The sequence below is a fragment of the Dermacentor silvarum genome, chromosome 11 (genome assembly GCF_013339745.2).
Source record: "Dermacentor silvarum isolate Dsil-2018 chromosome 11, BIME_Dsil_1.4, whole genome shotgun sequence".
Classification (NCBI taxonomy): domain Eukaryota; kingdom Metazoa; phylum Arthropoda; class Arachnida; order Ixodida; family Ixodidae; genus Dermacentor; species Dermacentor silvarum.
This window is the reverse complement of record NC_051164.1, coordinates 3,822,148-3,843,178: the sequence shown is the minus strand read 5'-3', so window position 1 is coordinate 3,843,178 and position 21,031 is coordinate 3,822,148. Positions and strand designations below refer to the sequence as shown.

General features: G+C 47.3%; 1 protein-coding gene across 4 annotated transcripts in view; it reads left to right on the top strand.

Annotated features, from left to right (window-relative positions):
- LOC119432389 (WASH complex subunit 2) overlaps positions 1-21,031 on the top strand; it is a 545,737-nt gene that overhangs the window by 220,193 nt on the left and 304,513 nt on the right. For all 4 annotated transcript variants that reach the window (XM_049658605.1, XM_049658606.1, XM_037699556.2 and 1 more), the window contains 2 exons: positions 18,053-18,196; positions 18,968-19,050. In XM_049658605.1, coding sequence (XP_049514562.1) covers positions 18,053-18,196; positions 18,968-19,050 — 227 coding nt within the window. The remainder of the gene's footprint in view (positions 1-18,052; positions 18,197-18,967; positions 19,051-21,031) is intronic.

The window sequence follows — 21,031 nt, the reverse complement described above, 5'->3', positions numbered from 1 at the left end:
CTAAAGAAAGGTAAGTTAACAGCAGTTGACATTGAAGAAAGACAAGGTCTGCTTGGACACAGTAGTGGTTTGTTGTTTAGGCTGCACTGCGTTCAGGATCGGCCCACATATACAGTATAGACCACTTATAACGTAACCGCTTATAGTGCAGGACAGGATATAGTGCGGTCTTTTCAGACTCCCGTTGATTTTCCCATAGCACTTCATGTATACACGTGTCGCTTATAGTGCAGTTGCAGGAAACGAAATACCGGTTACAGTGCGGCTGCCTGGGAGTACGTAAGTCAGCGGAGACGGCGAACGCTCCCCTCGAACGGGCGCCCCAAGGAGTGCTCGACGAAGAAAGACAGACGAAGTGGAGGAGAAGGGCACGTGGTGCGAACGAACAACCAGTGAGGCTGAAACCAGAATCTTGAGTGCGAGTCGTGAAATATCACGGCGCGCATAGCGAGCGAGGGCCGCGAAACAAGTTTGTATGGGTGTTCCGTCGCGTTCGCTTCACGATAACGGCAGTAAACGAAACTTCAGGGAGCGGGCGGCGCCGGCACAGCACGGCGAAGGGTGCACGCGCAGACCGTGGAATGTGAGGGAGGAGGGCGGCAGGGAAGCGGATTTTGCCTCGGCAACTCCGCCGCTTCGGTGGCTCCTCTCGCCTTCCCTCGTAGCTCCCTCACTTTCGACTGTCACCGTGCACGCCCGCCACCGCTGGGCCGCTCCCCGAAGTTTCGTTTTCTGCCATTATCGGGAAGCGGGCGTTTGCCGGCGTGGGGCAGTTACGTTGGCCGGCCTGGGACAGCGCCGCTGCTTCCCTCTGCGCAGTAGCCACATCGTGCAAGGTCAACTCGTGACTAGAAAGTAGAGGAAGCATAAAGGAGAAAGAAGGGTTCACTGCCATTTTCTACGCGTGGCTACGGTAGCGTGGCTGAGACGTCGGCACGTACATGCATGTTCCGGCGCAACGCAGAATCAGCGACCTTGCCAATTGAGAGAGGGTGAAATTGCCACTGCATTTTTTTTTTTTTTTTGTTCGTGCGCAACATTGAGGGGGGTCTCTAAAACTCTATGGCGGTGCCGGAGCAATGCCGGTCGGAGGCGCCTCCGCGTGATTTGGTTCGAATTAACGAGATTCGACTGTAAATTGAATGCAAACGTTCTAGTCGCATTCCTCGACTGTCGCATACGTGTGGCAGCTCGGTGCACATGTTTTGCATATGTGCGGGCCTTGAAAATTGTTGCTTTGGTTATAGTGCGGTACCGCTTATAGTGCGGATATTCGCGACTCTGGCGACTTACGTTATAAGCGGTCTACGCTGTATTTTACTGAGTGAAGTGGCACTTTTTCGGTTTTAGGTGTGCACAGTTTCAGAGAGCACATCTGGGTTTAATTTCAGTCTTTTTTGTGCTAAATAAGATTATTACTTACTGCTCCATACATTAGCTCTATACTAACTTTGTGTGTCTCTTTTGTTCAGAGCTTCATTTTTGACACCTTCAAAAACAACCCTTGACTCGGAGCTCGTCCTTGACTCTCCACTAGGGGGAAGCCACCCCTCGACTTCTAAAATGCTACATTATAATGCGGAGGAGTTTCTCTTCACTTCAGCATGTAATTACTGTGAGCTCAAGAAGTGCCAGAATTGTCAAGAATTGTTTTTTTTAATGAGAAGCATTCCTTGGGAACGTCACATGCTTTGAGTCTGTCCATCTATCTATCTAAGTATCTATCTATCTATCTATCTATCTATCTATCTATCTATCTATCTATCTGTCTATCTATCTATCTATCTATCTATCTATCTATCTACATACCTGACAAGTCTCCCGCGGGAGACTCCCGGATTTGGTCCATTTCTTCCGGTTGTACAGTTGACAGGAAACTCTCCCAGAAATTGTGGTTGTGTCCCGTTTCTATCCACGTCCAGCGCTTTGTCAGGCCATATTGGCAAATACCATTTGTCATGGCATGTATGTCATGACGTAAATGGTATGAATGACATGCCACCGTGATGGTCGTTTCTATAACTATATATATCAGGATATTAATGGCATGCATGTGTGACCTGAAATAGATCATCATCATCATCAGCCTATATTTATGTCCACTGCAGGACGAAGGCCTCTCCCTGTGATCTCCAATTACCCCGGTCTTGGGCTAGCTGATTCCAACTTGCGCCTGCAAATTTCCTAACTTCATCACCCCACCTAGTTTTCATATATAACATGGCATAAATGTCACAACATTAATGCAGGGGTTCCCAAGCATGTTCGTCCCAGGGAACTTTGCTAAGCTCCATGAAATGCCAAGGAACCCCCCCACCCACCCCCTGCTAGTAGGCTGAGAGGCTAGGCTTAGCACGCAACATGTTTGGGGCCAACGGTGGCGTTCGACAGGCTGCTTTGACGGTGACATGCAACACATGTGGTCCAAAGTGGGTGCAATAGTTATGAGCCAAGACAAGACAGCATTGCAACCAAGACATGTGCTGAGAAAGAATGAGAGTTTTCAGTGCTTATCGCACGGGGACGCTTAATGATGACATTTCATCACCAGAGGTCTTATAATTAGTGCCGACTCTACCTTGAGTAGTAAAACCTCGTTGATTTGGATTTCACGGTACCGAAAAAAAATGTCCGAATTAACAGAATGTCGAATTATCGAGTTTATCACGAAAACAATAAACAAATGGTTACTACGTCAACACGCTTTTATTCACTGAATGAATTAGCAAATCATGTTTCTATTTTGCACAAGAGCATTGCAGAAGCTGTAATTCTCGATATCTTGTGACTGGTTATATAGCACTCGCAGCAAGGCTGCGGCACGCGTCCTTATCTTCATCAATACTTCTTTTTGGGTGAGTTGGTACGTCTTGAAACTTTGGGTAACAGCGCAAACAGACGACCACAAGAAGGGATACACGTACACACAAGCGCTGACTCCTAGAATTGTCGTCTCTTTTAACCGGGCCTCACAATCAGTACACTTGCTAACGTGCGTAATGGGCGTAGGGGAACACGCTCTAAAACTGAAAAAACGAGATGATAAATACGCACATATAGTTGCGCACGTTAGCAAGTGTACTGATTGTGAGGCCCGGTTAAAAGAGACGACAATTCTAGGAAAGAGTAGTGACAAGACCGCGCGCATCAGTTTGGAAGCCTATCGCATTAGCAAGTTTGGTAGCAAGTGCTTCAGCACACCTTCCCTTGCTCTCTTTGATGCTGAATTTTATCTTCTGGAGGTGGCTATCGGGGGTTCAGACTAGAAAGAAAAATAATTGTTTGCGTCTTGTTGCGCTTAGTTGGCTGCATGGCGCTTGCATTGTTGGCACGAGTTTACCCTTGTTACGTTTTCCCCTTTCCCTTGCTTCACTCTGGCATATATAAGGTGTGCTATCCTTGCCAAAAAAAACCAGTTGTTAGTCAGCGCTTGTGTGTACGTGTCTCCCTTCTTGTGGTCGTCTGTTTGCGCTGTTACCCAAAGCGTCTTTATCTGAAACCCGGTTTTCACTACCACGCGCACATCCCGATCTCATCCCATATACATCAGATACATCAGTGCACACGCTATCGGCCCCGACCTACAAACTAAAGTAATGCACATGGTTGTAAGTTACAGCATCTGAGATTTAAGTGCAAAAGCTTAGGTGTGCTGCTGTTTTCAGAGGCTGGGTGGCTACAAGCTGCTAGCGGATTTATTGCACAGTTCGTGTGTTTCTGTTACGCACTGTGATGGTACTTTTTGACTCTCGAGAATGGGTAATAGAGGTTCTTTGGATTGAGCGCACCTCGCTTTTGCCGTCTTAGCCACTTCGCGAGCGCGGAACCAGGGAAAATTTATCAATGGCTCGCGGAACCCTGAGGAGGGGCCTGCGGAACCCACTTTGATAACCCATGCATTAATGACATAGGTGGCATGATATGTCATGTGCATCATGTCATGAATGACAAGACATGCATGTGCATCCCATGTCATAACGTAAATAACATCACATACTGGTCATGGCATAAATGGTAGGAAAGACATGATGTCGCCGTGGTTGTTTCTTTCAGGACATGAATGTCATGTGTGTCATGACATGAATGACACGGCATCCATGCGCATGTCAATCATGACATCATATGCGTGTCATGACATGCATGTGTTATCTTCCCGTTGGTGATTCAGGCACAAGTCGTAGAAGAGGGTGGTTTAATAGAAGAATAAAAGGTTACATAGCCACGCAGGCAGTCTATGCCACACAGGCAAACACTATGCCACACTACGCCACACAGGCAAACTCGCACGAGCATCGACACATCTTCTTCCTTCACCGACCAGTCGACGACTGCTGCGTGTGTCCCAAGCTTCAGTTAGGCCCACTACCACACTACATAAAGAGCGCTTCCCGAGGGAGGGCACTAGCGATATGAAAACATTCGGCCATCCTGAATTCGTTAATGCCCTCGTTAAGGCAATCCCACATAAGGTTTTTTGAATTATCTTAAATATGCTTAGCTATCCTCCAATTTACATTTACTGAAATTCAAATGATAAGAAGAGAGAAAGATAATAATACGAGCTTTTAATGCAGAAAGTTACAGAAAATAAATATTAAAAAACACAAACAAGCACTATGTCCAAGAACAGACGCTTATTCACCACAGCACAGAGTAATTCAGTAGTTTTTAATGTACATTTCTGAAAAAATTAATTTCTTCCGGCAGTCTTGACTGGTTTGACATTGCGGAAAGCCACAACACATAAAGAAAAGGGGGAAAAAGTTTTCTACACTACACAAGAACTTGGCACAATAGAATTCTCGTTGCACACAAAGAGAAAATTTTTTAAAGATCACAACGCACAGCCTCGTAGTTTGCCAGTAAAGTGCATTTATGTTGTGGATGTTGCTTCATTGAGGTTTTTTCCCTCGTCCTCGGCTTCTTGCGTTGGTTCCTGTTGTAGCAGTCCATGGTGCGCAAGGTCTTCTCCTACCTGTGGCCTTGCTCCTTCAGGGTGCGCGACTCTCGCGTGTCCCCTGATGTTGTTTTCTCCGCATAGCTCGCGTCTCCTGTAGTCCGGCTTCTCCGCGTGGCTAAGCACCGGAGGCGGTCGTAGTGGTTGCGACAGATGGCGCGAGTGTCGCGATGCTAACGCCACCGAACGGCGGGGTGACTTGGGAGAAAAAGGTCGAAGGCGCTTCCTCTTTGGCTGGGGATCGGCGACCAACATGCACGAATGCTTCGCAGGACCATCTCGCGACGCTAAGAGCAGGACACCGGTATGGACGAACACGGATCGTTCGAACGCGCCACCGTTCGTGTGACCGTACACGTGAATGACTAGGCGATGGTGTCACAGCATGGGGCGAACATATTCGCTCGCTATCGGATCGCGGTGAGTCGGACTTCCTTGATTTGTCGCGTGCCCATGTGAATGTTCTATTGGTAGTAATTCGGCTAGCGTGCATTAGTGTATGAAAGGCGCAATAAATGCCCTTTTGATTGTTTGCACCACTGTGTTGTCGTTCCTTTGTCCCAAGAGCGCGTGCGTGACGCCACATCTGGCGCCCAACGTGGGGCCTCTTGGGGCATCGGACGATAATTTTAACAGTTTGCTCGCTTCGAGACAACCTTTGTTTCAACCGAAGCGTAGTCCTAGCGTGGATTTTGATCGCTAGTGTCGGCGGTGTGCTTTCTTGAGCGAGGCGACGGTTGCTGTAGCGTGTTTGAACTTTTCAACATGCTAAGCTTTTTCGCGAGTGTTTTGTTGAAGTACACTCGTTGGTACGAAAGCCACGTGGTCTGCATCCTGGGAGAGCGAGGCCTAGCACCCGGGGAGCATTGGCAAGCCTGAAGCGAGTGAGTACAGAAGCCTCGTGGGTGGTCCGAATTTCTTATGTAAATAGTTTCTTCTATCTCTCTGACTTCGGAAGTCGCGGCTCAGGGAGCCAGGTGGCCGAGGGCTACGGGTGCCGCTACAGGCTGACTGGTATTGCGGCCTGGCACCGGGCGCTCCGACACCGTCTGGGACGGTGGGCGCCGTCAACTCGGATGCTGTGTGCACCGAGCGGGGTGGGACCACCTCACAGAGCTAACGTCTCCTCGCGGCTGCCTGTTGTGCCCAATTTGGGTGATGTTTTTTTTTTTCTTTGGATGCCGGTTGTTGTCAAGGTAGCGACGCATTAGGCCTAAGGCTTTACAAAGCCGCCTGTCGCACGTTGAGGGACACAACCGTGGTGTTGAGGTGTCGCACATTGCTTCCCTCATTAGTTCGCCTCGCACTAATTGAAATTACTCGTTTGACTCAAGAAAGTAAGCTTTGTTCACGTGAATTTAGCATCTGAAATGCGGCCCGAAATTTTGCTAGCCGAATCGAACATCGTACCACGTGGGCGATGCGTATGCCAAATTCCTCTCCCTTGCACTACTTTAGTGTTTGTTGAGTGTACGCAGCGTGAGCGGAGTCACCCTGCTTTGCTGTCACCTGCACATCGTCAGCGCTGCTGCCCCGGACTACAATCAAGCTACCCCAGGCGATGCAGATGCCTGTGGCCAGTTTGGCGCAGCAATTTCGGCGGCCGCCTGTGTCCGGCTCGCTACCCTCGGCAGCTGGGAAAAGAGCAGGCAATCACCAGCGGCTCTCGCCGGCAGGGCGCGTCGGCGCAAGCGCCGCTTGCTCGTGCCGACTTCTGCGTTGCCGTTTTCGGAGTCCTGGGCTGGAGTCGTGCCATCGAATCTGCAAAGGTGGTGCTGTGACCAACGGACGCCAGCGGTGAACCCCAGAGACAATGTCGGCTGTCATGTTGTGGATAACGTGTGGACATTTGCTCGGCGCGGCCACTGTCGCATGTACTAACTTTTGTTCGCGACATGCGCGTTGATAGACCATGTAACATGTTTCGCCGGAGTATGTGTAGTGATTTAAGGTTGGGGGGATGTGGGGATGCGCGACTCTTACGTGTCCCCTGATGTTGTTTTTTCCGCATAGCTCGCGTCTCCCGTAATCCGGCTTCTCCGCGGGGCTAAGCGCTGGCGGTGGTCGTAGTGGTTGCGGCGCATTGCAAGAGATGGCGCGAGTGTCGCGATGCTAACGCCACCGAACGGCGGGGTGACTTGGGAGAAAAAGGTCGAAGGCGCTTTCTCTTTGGCTTGCAATTGGTGACGAACACGCACAAACGCTTTACACGTGCGCCGGGCGGCTTTGCGGGACCGTCTTGCGAGGCTAAGAGCAGGACACCGGTATGGATGAACACGGATTGTTCGAACGCACCACCGTTCGCGTGACCGTACACGTGAACGGCTAGGCGATGGTTTCACAGCATGGGGCGAACATATTCACTCGCTATCTGGTCGCAGTGAGTCGGACTTCCTTGATTTGTCGCGCGCCCATGTGAATGTTCTATGGGTACTACTTCGGCTAGCGTGCATAGTGTATGAAAGGCACAATAAAAGCCCTTTTGATTGTTTACACTACTGTGTTGTCGTTCCTTTGTCCCAAGAGCCCGTGTGAGACCCCACATCAAGGCGCAATAAATGCCCTTTTGATTGTTTGCACCACTGTGTTATCGTTCCTTTGTCCCAAGAGCGTGTGCGAGACCCCACAAGGGTGGCCTCCATGCAGGCCCACACCATCTTCTGTGCTGTGGTGAGCAACCTTGGCCTGCTCCTGCTTCAGCTTCTCCTCTCGTAACCTTTCAGCTTCCTCCTCGGCTTTCATCTTCTTCCCCAATTCTGAGTGCTAGGCTGCTTCTTCCTTGACTGCTGTAGTAACGGGTACTTCGTCTGCCTTTACGATTTCTTCCTTGGACACTGCCGCTTTGTCTTTGGTTAGTTCTTGAACTCTCCTGCGGTTCAACTGTGGCGTGCTTTCTTCCTGAGTAGCCGGTTCTGGAGTGCCGGACACTTCAGAGTAGTCACCCGGTGGCTCCTTCAACGGCTCTTCTGCAGATTCACCTTCCTTTTCTCTTGCTCTGCAATTTAGGCACCCCAGTTTCTTTGTTTTAATTTCACCTGTCTTTTCTGGTTCTTGAGAATGCGCTCAAACACGACGACATCGTGAAGCAAATCGTCATCATCATGTGTTCTTCCCAAGAGCATGGTGCAGAGCTAGCGAGATCTCGGACTCGTGAGAACTTGCTCTCACATATCGTGAAAGTCAAGGTTCACTTCATGGCAAAGCCACACTTTAGAGTGAAAATAAGCAGTTGTGCTTTCATTTTGCTGTTGCACGCACTCTTGCATCCTCCTACATCGTTCTGTTACTCGGGCCCAACTCACGAACGTGCAACAAAAATGTTCCTTGAACTATTCTCACGACGTAATTCGAGAACTTCTGGAATGATACCAGTCCTTGGCAAGTCCAACCAAAAGGTATTTTGCGGTTCCAATCATTGTGGTGGTACTACGCAACCTCGGCTTTCCACATCATTCACCAACATACGTAGCATTTTTCCAAAGCGTACCGAACTGTGCTCATATCTACAAGATAGTAACTCGGACATCATAATGTTGACTGAAACGTGGCTGCACCCAGATATAAGAGATGATGAAATCTTACTGATTCCTGCGATTGTGTTGTTTATCGGAATGACAGACCTAACAAAATGTGTGGTGGGGTAATGATAGCCATAAAAAATATTGCCTCCTTTCGTGTTAACATTTCATCACCCTTAGAAATTTTATGGATTTGCATCACCTTTTCATCATTTAAATCGCTTATTGGAATTTGTTACTGACCACCCGATAGTTCATACACTTTCTGCATGCCAACCTCAGAGATATCAGGATAAACTTCCTAAAAGCCGAAATCTTTTTATTTGGTAATTTCAATTACCCAAATATCAACTGGAATACCTTAACTGCATAACTGCACCGGCTCATGACTGGGTTAATTTTGTTGAACTAGCCTTAGACTTTTCCTTAAAAGTCAACTAGTTTACGAACCTACGCGTGGTCTTAAATATTAGATCTTGTTCTCACATCGGCTCCTGGTAATATAAGCCCGATCACCCTGATAGACGGTTTCAATGATTATAAACTATACTTCACTTCACCATAAAAATGCCCTCTTGCAAATGCAGCGTAACGTCCAAAAGCATCTTCGATTATAACAGGGCAAACTACGATGCCATTGACCTTGGGTTGCGGAACTTTTGTGATTCTTTTCTGCAATCCTTTTCCCAGCGATCTCTTCATGAAAACTGGCGGCAGTTTTAAGAGGAATTAACTCAGCTGATTAACACTTATATACCTCACATATGTTTTTGTGCTAACTTATCTAAACCATGGTACCACAGGAACCTTCATACTATGATTAACAAAAAAAAGCATCTTTTTAAAACAGCTAATCGGCTCGGATCACCAGCATCATGGAAAAAAACACAGAAACGCTGACAAAGAATATTGTGCGGCCCTCTGAAAAGCAAGGCACAAGTTCATGTCACAAGATCTTCAGTCCCTCCTTAAACACAATTCCAAAACATTTCGGAAAACAACTTCGCCTGCTCAAACTTCTGCTTATTTTTTGCTGGTTGATGAGGCCGGTGACCCTATCGCTAAAGATGAATGCCCTCAGACTTTTAACAACTTTTTCACCAATATGTTCACGAACGAAGACTATTCCAATATTCCATTGGCGCGTGAATATGATTTTGCTTACATGAGCCCCATACATGTTGCTGTTGAAGGCATTGCATCATTGATTAATAATTTTAAAATAAGTACTTCATGTGGTGTCGATGGCATTAACTCAAAAATTCTGAAGCATACCGTGGTTCATTATACACTGGTGGGTCCAACTGCGCCATTTGCGTCATTTTGTTACAATTCTACTTGTCTGCGCCCACCGAAGTGCAACTTGCGCCAAGTGCGCCAAAGCGCCACCTTTGCCTTGGGCGCTATGCGGACATCGCAGTAGCGGGGCCGATCCCTCCGTTTGTGGACAGACCCACGGCTAAGCATTCCGAGCATAGGCGACGCGGACTTCGAGACTAAGCTTCGCGCACGCAATCTTCGATCGGACACGCAGTGAAGCCTTTCAGCTCATGATGTTTCTGAATTCTCGAGTAAGGGCACGTTGTGGTGACTCCTCAAGCCTGTGGCTAGGCATTTCGTGTATCGGCACTTGGGACTGCGCGACTAAGCACATTGAGCGTCGACTCCTCGGGCCCGTGGCTAGGCACTGTTGTTGCACAACGTTGTCCTTCTGCATTTCTAGTCACTTTTGTAGTATGTCTGATGGCATAAAACTATTCTCAGTAGTCCAGAAATGCTATTTACATAGGCAAATAAAGTCTGTTTGCAACGTTTTCTGCTCTGGGAACGCGAGCTAAATGGCTGCGTCAGTCTGTCTTGCTTGTGTCCATTTGCTCTAAAGAAGTACAGTGGAATCTCGATGATACGATCACGGCTAAAACGAATTTCCGGATGATGTGAATTTGTCTGTGGTCCCGGCCGAGCCCCGTTAGCTTGCAATGTGCTAGAGAACGGTTGCTACGAATCGATTTTCGACCCGCATCGGTTGTTACGAATAAACGCCGCCCCACCGACGGCCGCGAAAGAGAACAGCGTGCAGGCACGCTTTCTCTTTTGGTGCAGAGGCGCGGACGCGGCGCCGGACAGCGCGGAGGCCGTGACTGGGCGCGAAGAGTTTGAAGCAGTGGCGCTTTTGTGGCTTTTGTGCTGTTCCTCCTTTTCCGCGTGCCATCGGCCGGACAGAGTGGCTGCTGTGCTTCGGGCCGCGTTCTTTGTGTTTGCGCCATTTTGCCTAGTCGCAGCGAGCTATGTCTACCGAGATACGATCTCGGCTGATTCGCGCAGCTGTACGTCGAGGCGCGGGAGCCTCCGTTGGCGCGTCTTCCGTCGATTGCGTTATCGGTGCCGATGGCACAGGGCGATTGTCTGTATCGCTGCCGGAATCACACGGTGCAAGATAGCGCAGCACGTAATCCACAGTGCAAGATAGCGCGGCACGTTCAGTTGGGTGCTCCTCCGCTTCTCCCGCTAATCGCCGTATTTTTCTTGCTGTAGGAGGCTTGCGCTTCCGTATTCCGAAGAGTGCTTCGTCCAAAATTTCTTCTCCAACGAGCGACGATCCATCACTAACCTGAGAGCTCTCAGTAATCCAAATTCTGCGTGTCAGGTGAAGACGCCGGCGTGGTTTACGAAGCAGACAACTGCCATTGCCATCTTGCCCCTGTCACAGCAGCAACCAATGGAGAGACGCCTTTCAGCACGGCAGCCAATCGGAGGCCCGCTTTCATCAGAAAGCCCGTGTGACTACCTATCGCAGACCCGCGCTTCTTTTGTGTTTGTGCGTTTGTTACAAGATGGCGACGACGGACGAATTGAGAAGCGTAATGGCGAAACTTTGAGCTTTCGAACGATACCAAGATGGCGGCGCTCGGTGGCGGGAAATACGAGATATGTCTCTATGAACTGCGGTGATATTGCGGGATTTAAAGCTGTTTTCTCACCCTGCGCACTGACGAATTAATATTTTTCGGGCACTTTTAGTGCGTTTTCAGCCAAACCATTTTTATACAGTGTAGATTAGGCGTTGCAGATACCGAAACGCGTGGTTTTCAAAAATCGTGATTTTTCTCGCGATTTTCGCGATCTGATCCCCGTGTCCCCCCTTAATTTGGCTAGTTTTAATTGCATTTCGATGATACGAATTTAGGCTAACACGAATATTTTTCGTGACCCCGTGAGATTTGTATCATCGAGACTCCACTGTACTTAACAACTGTGTAGTAGTAATAAGCTGCACCAAATGTCATGCACTTGCTTTTCTTCTGCTCCAACTGATCCAAAACGCAAAATTTTGTGCAATAGGACTGCTAAAAAATGCTAATGTGGCTGCTCCTAAATTGCTACAGAACAGCTTCTTTCCTGCTCCAGAAATTGCTCCAATTCTTAAACTGGCTGGACCACCACTCATTATAGCATTATATCGAGGCATATTATATGCATCTCTCATATACTAGGTGCTATTTTGGTATGTGAATCTCTACAATTATAGTAGAATATTGGTGATACAATCACACCGATACTAATTTCGGGATGATCCAAATTTCTCAAAAGTCCTGGCCCATGTCCATTGCCTTAGAACTTGCTGAATTTCAGATGTTGCGAACAGCTTTTCACAACATGGGGTATAATACAAACAACCGATACGCCACACGTGCAGTGTGCAGCCTACTGCTGCTAAAATGTGCGCCGAACAAGCGTGCCTGTGATTCAAATCTGCACCAGCCAATTCAGCGATTCAGCAATTCAGAGTCAGCCAATAGGCTGACCAGACGACGTGTCTCCAATTAGGCCGAATAGGCTAGGTGGGTACCACATGACAAATTTTATTTTACATGAATGGCAAAAAAATTGGGAGAGAAAATCGGTATTGTAGCACAAAGGGCAGTGCCTTGCTATTGGAGGCCTAAGCCTGGGGACAAAAACATGCGTCGCAGGATGAGGCCTGTGCATGCTCCAACAAAAAGCCCAAAAACGACCCGTGATGAAATGCTGCAATATTCGTCCAGCAAAACCCATAGGGAATGTCCACTGTCCACTTTCCAGAAGCGTTGGGATTCGAAGAAGATGGAAGACTTAACTGGTCAGCAGTCGAGACAAGAGACGACTGGAGTATTGGTGGATGAAAAGCACGGAAAAGATTTATGGAACTGGAGTCATTGCAAGTGTAGGTAACAGTACAGTATATATTGATACAGGTTTTAAATATGAAAGTTAAGATCGAGATCAGATAGGCAAAAGTCTTGGTGGAAATAGATGCCTGATTAAATCGAGCAGACTAGGTGACGATTTGTCTCCACCTTATTTCGAAGGGGATGCCAATGAAGATGAATCGTCATCATCGTCATTGTGACTACTGTAGTAAAGTTCAAAGGTTCTTCTTGTACCACTCCTCCACTTGGGCGTCCGAGACGCACCGCCGGAGACGGTGTACGCAAGTGAGGAGTTCTGCCGCTACGAATAGCGGCGACGGGTTCGCTGGGTGCTTCCTCCGAGATTGAATTAGACACCGATGACGAGAAAAAAAAACACTTTCTATTTACAATTATTTACATGAAGTGACAAATACAAGTACACATACAAGACGGAACTGGTACGCATAGGGCGACCCTATACCGGCAGAGCTGATGGTGCATAACACCGTAGTTTGTCCAGAACGCTTGGTCGGGGCAATGGGGCCACGTTTTCAACCCTTTGGTGCCCCGCCCCAAGCATTTACCACCCAATCGCCACCGAGTGGCTATGAGTGGTCTGCCGAAGCACCAATCACGAATCCTGTATAGGATCGTCTTGTTCGCCGGCACTTCCAGTATTGCGCTTCTCCCAAGCGCCCTTTTCTCTGTCACCTTTTACGGTGTTTTTCTCCCTCTCCCTCAAAACAACATACAAATAGAAACACCGCTCCAAGAAAGCGGGGGGGGGGGGTGACAGATACATAGCATGCGTGCTCCCGCGCAAAGCCGCAGCACCAGCTCAATGGGTTCAATAAAATCCTAATAAGCAGGCAACACCTGCCAGCCAAAATGGTGTGACCCCTTTCCCGCTCGCACTTATTAGAAAAACCGATAGCGTAGTAGCTGCGGGTCATACGTCAATGCAAGCTGTCAAACGACACTTTGGGCTCACGTACCCCTATTCAGTAAATGCTTGCTCAGAGAAGCTTTTCACGATGCTCTCCGAAACGGGTTGTCAAAGCAGTTATATGTGAAAGGTGCATGTGGTGAATAATGAGTACTGCGTTCATGCTTTCTGTGCCCAATACCCGCCCGGCACGCGCACATCAGGAGCCAGCGACAGTCACGGACATCTAAGCTTTTGCTGTCAGGGCTACTGCAGGCGATGTACGTGATGAAGCACTGATATTCCCTCTTCTTTAGGGCAGCTTTGTGTACTTTTGGGTGCTAATGGCGTCGTCACGCACCCTCTATGTTTGCTCAGTGCCAGCCGGCTCTACTCGCCCCACCACGTGTCAGGTATAATTGGCATGTCATGAGCTGCGCCTCTGCCTAATTTCGGCACCGTCGCCGCGACGGCCGCCCACCACTGGCACTTAATCCTCCCATTGCATTTCGCTTGTCAAGCAACGATCATTGACAAAATGCGCTAGCCGTCTCTTAAGCTTTCCTCTGCAGCCGTTCCCTTCAACAAGATGAAAAGGGTGGAAAATGCCGGTTTGAAGCTTGCCGAGCTAGAATTAAAGACATAACTCGGTCTTTTCGAGGAGCAGGCTTACACCCCCCCACCCAAGACAAGGCAACAACTTGTCTACAGTGTTGCCGAAGCGGAAATCAGAAAAAGCCGGCTGCATGTAACATAGCAATTATGCAGCAGCAAAAAAAAAAAAAAAACGACGAAAGAAAAACTACAAGACTGCCGTGAACATTCCAGTATTACGACTAGCTCCTACCTACCGAACTAACCATGTGACAGGTGCTACACCTGGGGTGTAAGGGAACCAAAAAGTACCTTTTGCACTAGCTAACTTACAAAAAAAGAAGAAAGAAATATGCGCTGAAATATAACACTGCCGCAACACTTCAAACACGCAACATGTCATGCAGAACATGAAAATTCAACGATATAAGCCATGACAAAATAGTGTATAGCAAGAACACAACTGACGTAAGCATCCGCTGCCTGCACTAATAACGTTCACATGCTACTTGTGCCATATTGTAAGAACAAACGACACTCCCAATTAAAAGCAAAAGAAAAATAAACAAGAACGAAGCACAACCGAACCTTTTCGCTGTGGCAGCAGGACTCCCCTCATTCTAAATAACATGTAGCATACAGATAGCCTAAACTGGTTTGTCAAACAAACAAAATACAACGAGACGCATGAAAAGTTGTCTCGAGGAACACTGCGAAACTCCGCTACCCCACGGAAACAAAATAAAATCGCGTGCTTAAAATGCACTGCAAAGCAACGCGTGTAAGCACGGGCACTTGCTCAACAACGGATTGTAATTTAAATATACGAGAAAACCTAATTCTGCTACGAGGAAACTCAAACATTTCTACCAGACCTGCACGCATCGGGGCAATAGCAAAGGATTAATAAAATAATAAAAAAGGTGCTAGGGCCTTCAAATTTTAATATTAGACCACTTATATTAAAAAACGTCTTTCCAGCAATGCATTTCAGTTTAAAAGTGAAGCCGACTTTAGGGGGATCGGTGTAAGCTTGGTCTTTATAAGCTCAATTTCCCACGTTCAGTGTTGCAGTGAATGAAGCCTACTTGCCATATGCGAACGATGCAATGCGAACGGATCCCGATAACGCTATCACGTTCTACTCTTAAAGGCGAAGCTTAAGGGTCCTCCAATTTTGTTGTTCCCTCCGTTCCATATCGTTAATTGTTTCTATCGGTCCGTGCGACCTTGTACCGATAGATATCGCCCACTATGGGAACGCTGCTGGCGTCAAGGCACCGAGCATGGCCGGGTCATTCACTGTGGGTACTGATTATTCTAAAAAATCTAATACTAGATATTCAATTCATGAGTCGATTAGAACGTTCGCTATTCAATTTGAAATCAAATATTTGAGTATTCATCATCATCATCATCAACCTATATCTATGTCCACTGCAGGACGAAGGCCTCTCCCTGTGATCTCCAATTACCGCGGTTATGTGCTAGCCTCCGAGTTAGCCTATAATTCGCTATTATATTGAAGATGAATATGCAGAAGACAAAGATACTGTTCAATAGCCTGGCAAGGGAACAAGAATTCAGGATCGCCAGTCAGCCTCTAGAGTCTGTAAAGGAGTACGTTTATCTAGGTCAGTTATTCACAGGGGACCCTGATCATGAGAAAGAAATTCATAGAAGCATAAAATTGGGCTGGACTGTATACGGCAGGCATTGCCAAATCCTAACTGGGAGCTTACCACTGTCGCTGAAAAGAAAAATGTACGATCATTGCATTCTACCGGTGCTAACATATGGGTCAGAAACTTGGAGGTTAACAAAGAAGCTCGAGAACAAGGTTAGGACCGCACAAAGAGCGATGGAACAAAAAATCTTAGGACTAACGTTAAAAGACAGGAAGAGAGCGGTGTGGATCAGAGAACAAACGGGGATAGCCGATATTCTAGTTGACATTAAGCGGAAGAAATGGAGCTGGGCAGGCCATGTAATGTGTAGGATGGATAACTAGTAGACCATTAGGCTTACAGAATGGATACCAAGAGAAGGGAAGCGCAGTCGAGGACGGCAGAAAACCAGGTGGGATGATGAAGTTAGGAAATTTGCAGGTGCAAGTTGGATTTGAGTATTCGCACACCCCTAAATTTTATTTAAAAAACAAAAATTTATACAGCAAAGCCTTTTCACGATGCGACTTTCCTGTGGTTTCGTCAAGTTGACAGCTGAAAATTTTGCTAAACGGCGGCAACTCGTCGCACATGCTGAGCTTGTTTCTCTTCCTTGCACTGCTGCCATTTTGCTGTTTTTTGCTGGTGTAGCTTAGCAAGCGAGCATTGCATACTCCAAAGCTCTTCCATAGTCGAGTTCCCCAAATTCTCATCTCCATGTGCACTTCTACAGCTACTGTCATTTTATCGCTCAGCCTCCTGCAAACTGGAAACCTAAAGCAGAGATTAGAGTGGTTTGTGGTCATACTATCATCGTGATAGTATGACCACAAACAGTGATTGTATTATAGCCATCCCAGCTTCATCATCTAATTTTCGTCACACCATCGTCTTCATACAGTTGTAATTCCATTGCCATGATGCCATTGTCATCACACTGCCATCGTCATTACTTCGTCATCATGCATGGAATTGGCATGTTTTAGTGCCACAACTTTATGTTGAGCTAAAAAATTCTAGGTAAAAATGTGCTTGTTTTCCATTAAATTGGACTTCCTCCTTCTGTAAGCTCTCTTGCTTCTCTCAAAGGCAATTTTTCCATTTGGAATAAGCATTGAGGTGCTGCAAAAGGTTGCTTTTCTGCTCCGAAGCACACTTTTGGTTGCTCCAAGAAGCTGCTCCAAAATGGCCTCGGCCAATCACATCACTGCATGTGGTATTTGTGGAATAAAAGTTAGTTGCAATTCTGCGCCTGTCCTGTTTCCTGCTCCCTTTGTGGTCATTAGTTCATGCAGATGTCTCCTTTGCCTGTTTTATTGCGATAGCAATTATATGGACACTCAAAAGCAGATTTCTGCCGTCGGCGTCGCCGTCGCCGTCGCCGTCGCCGTCGCCGTGAGGTTCCCTATGACGTCAATGGAGATGAAATCGTCGCCGCGGGCCGAACGCTGTATGTGCGAGTGAAAGGGAGCGAGGGACGCGTGCTTTCACGGGGAGTGAATGCACGGCGGAGAACAAACGCGCGTTCTGCGCTGATGATAAGTGGTTCTTGAGGGAAAGGGAAAGGTTGGCGCTATCTTCTGCAGCCCTTGAGGGAGCACGGCTCAGCGCCAGTCTGCGCTGTTCTGCGCGTTAAGGGCTGCAGAAGTAGGCGTCTCTTTCCTCCTCTACAATCACCATATATGTAGAGCAAACGTGCCTTCTTCCGACGCGCGACAGGCTGTGGGGGAGGTGGGGGGGAGGGATGAGAGGCGACGTTTAGCTGCAGCACCCAGTGCTCATTTATATCAGAGGCTCCGGCAACAGTCACCAACGCCGCACGCATTTTGAGCGAACGCGGGCAAAACGCCGACGGCGTCGACAACAGTTCTGCGTGTTGCCGGTGCTGCTGCATGTCCAAGTTTATACAGCTGATAAAGCTGCTATCATTACTCCGTATAGCTCTCTTCAAATTTGCTATCGCAATTGATGCTTCGCCTTTCAGGTGAAACTGCGACAACTTTTTCTTTGTGCATAAATGTCGGGTACCTATTCTGTTGCGAGTAAAGCACTTGACCTGTCTGTTCCTTCCTTCCTTTTTTTTTGCCAAATTAGCTCTGAATCTGAGAACTCAGATTTGGTAGACACACTGTTTAGGACAAAAAATGTCTCATTTGTAACTTGTTCTCTACATTGGAGTGCCTGATTTTGAACTGTGAAAAATTGTTTGGTGTCTTCAGATGAAGTTAGAAGTGTACATTTTGGAAGTCTGACTCAAGGAGGACAGGCGACCAGCATGGAGGGAGTGATGGACCCCAAGGCATCAGTTGACAAGGGTGTCTTTGGAAATGAGGACGACAAGAGTGCCAGCTTGCCCCCAAATAGTGAGTCTGCCCCGTTGTCAACCTGGTGTGGTCACCTAGCCGTGGACAGAAGGGAATGCACGTAAACACAAGCTGTACAACTTGCCAGCAAGTGCCACTTTGGAAGCATCAAGATACGAATAGAGCCTTGCTTGAGCTTTTCAAGACATGCAGTCAGCATGGGCATAAGAAGCACACAAAATGAGATTGATGCAAAGCACTGCAGCAGGCCCAAAGCCTAGACCTTCAAGGCCCGCAGCATACAGTGTATTTATTTCTTCCTTCTTCTAACTGCACTTGATGCATGTTCACTGATTCCAATATTATCTGGGCATTGAAAAGAGATTGTTTGCAGCACTCTCAGCGTGTTCGACAAAGCAGTTGTGGTCGTGATCCCGTACATATCGCAATGTGCTGTTCTTTTATTTCATTGAGCAGTATTGTGAAAATGTAGTGCTATAAAGGACAGGCATGGAGATACACTCGGTTTGTTTGTGTCCTGTGTTTTAGTGTTTGCTTCCACACCAAGCAATCAGCTTAATGACATATTCTAGCGTGAAGGAACAATTCGAAGAAGAGACACAGACACATCTCACAGGCGCTACTAACAATTTTTGTGAGAATCAAAAGTTGTTAGTAGTGCCTGTGACGTGTTTCTGTGTGTCTTCTTTGTAATTGTGCCTTCATGCCACAATATGTCGTTAAGGAAACAATAACTAGCCCAACAACAAGCCTTTCTACACAAGCAATCGATGATTCTATGATAGGACAGTGCATGCATCTTGTTTGCAGCCTCAGCCACTCAAAAACCACTCGATAGTGCCCTTTTTGAAGAAGAGGACTACAGTGATTTGTGGACATCGACACCAACAAGAGTGAGTCACAGCTGTTTTTTTAAAGATTGGCACTGAAAGATATGTTCGGAAACTATCACTTCGTGGTGCTATAAACGATTTCTGCAAGCTCTTTTTTTTTTAATGTTGTTAGATGCTGAAGTTCCTGTATAATATACGAATGCTGAACTTTGTGTGATGTTCTCACTCTGTCAAAATAATGCATATAATTGTAACTGTGGGATATTTGGCAAAAATTGCAAACATCACCTGTGACAGCAGTGTGAAAGAATAGAAACATGAAGAGCACAATTGATGCTTGCTGGATTCCAGTGGCACATGCATTTAGAACACCTCCAGAGCAACATTTTCTGCCCTTGCTGTGACAGAGCGCAGGCCGTGAGTGGTAACTCGAGAGTAAATTTCGAGCCTAGATTGCTCTGCCAAGCTGATGGAAGTCTGTGTGACATACTTTCTTTAATGAGCAACATTATTTGCTCGACTGAGGCGCTGCAGGAAACTACGTACATTTGGCATTTGATATACACGTCTTGCCAAGGTGCGAGCAACGCAACATCAGTTTGGCTGCTAGACGAACCCAAGTAGACGCATTCTCACGCTCCACTCTTCGTTCTGCTGCCAGCATGAGTGCGCTCCAGCATTCCTGCTAGGCGGTTGTCTGGAAATTGCTAGCATAAGCCGGGTCCGAGTGGAGCGGAACGTAGACGTTCTGCTGAAACACTCTTATTAGACAGTTATAGTACAGTAGAACCCCGCTGTTACGTTTTTCACGGGACCGTAAAAAAAAAAAAACGTAAGAGCCGGGAAACGCAAGAGCGAGGAAACAGGAAAAATTGAGAAATGGGCGTAGTGTTGAACTGCCCACAATATTATTTTAATTCTTACGTGCGACAAAAAGTAGTTTCGCCCGACAGCCGAAGTATCGATTGCGATGAGCTATACAAAGTAAGAATAGTAGTTTTATCGTCTGTATAAACTTGTAAACATTCGGTTATTAACTAATTAACAAACATGGTGTCAGCGCCCACAGGCAAACATGAACACATCACACTCGATGAGCGCGGACACGCGCAGTTAAGCGCCGCTGCAGAAGCGAGCGAAGTGACCTTCGTGCTGTTGTCTATTGCTTCAACCCAAACTGAGCGCCGAGAACACGCAGCACGCACAAAGCCACGAGCCGCCGACGCACCTACACCAAGGTATATATACCTAGTAGCGAAGCTTCCATAGAAGCCCGTACGTTCAAAACATGGCAGTTCATCGGCGGTTCATGGAGCTTAGCGCCATCTGTGTGAGGAGGGAACACTTCCGGCGGAAGAAAAAATAATGTGACGTCATATCCGTTAAAAACAGGAGTGACGTCATTTTGTTCTTAAAGGTGCGAAATTTGTTTTCGGAGGCCTGCCATTACAGCTGTATATTCAAGTGCCCCGCCATACGACTTGATGGGCGTTCCAAGCTGTCAGCGCGGAAAGCGATGCAGGAAAATGTCAGCCGTACGGGTGTCGAAATCGCATCCCTGCGCAGAACATACTTTCTTTGGAGGCCGACGAACGCTTTGGGCGTAGAGTGCTTGTCCTTTCGTCGGACGCCAAGTCTGTCGGCCAGCGCTGTCGCACGAAAACAAATAAATTAAACATTTATCTGGTAGTCGCAACTTACTGCTTTTGACTGAATAGGTTAAGAAACAATGAGACTACCCGCGTCACCAAATTTAGGCAAATGTCGGCAAGCAAAACAACACAACATGTGAGGGGGGTGTATTGTAACAGGTGAACTTTACGAGCGCGCCTTTCAGCACACTTCAAGAGCTGCATTGCATTGCAAGTGATAGAGGCTTCAACGGCCGCCGCTATCGGTGGGCGCTCTTACGGTGGGCGCTGAAATAAGGTATTTATTGATAATGATCAAGTAAAACAGAATTAATTGTCTCTTCTTTTCTCGCCATGCGTATATAAAATTGATTAGGAACTTTATTTTCGTTGAATGAATCTAACTGTGC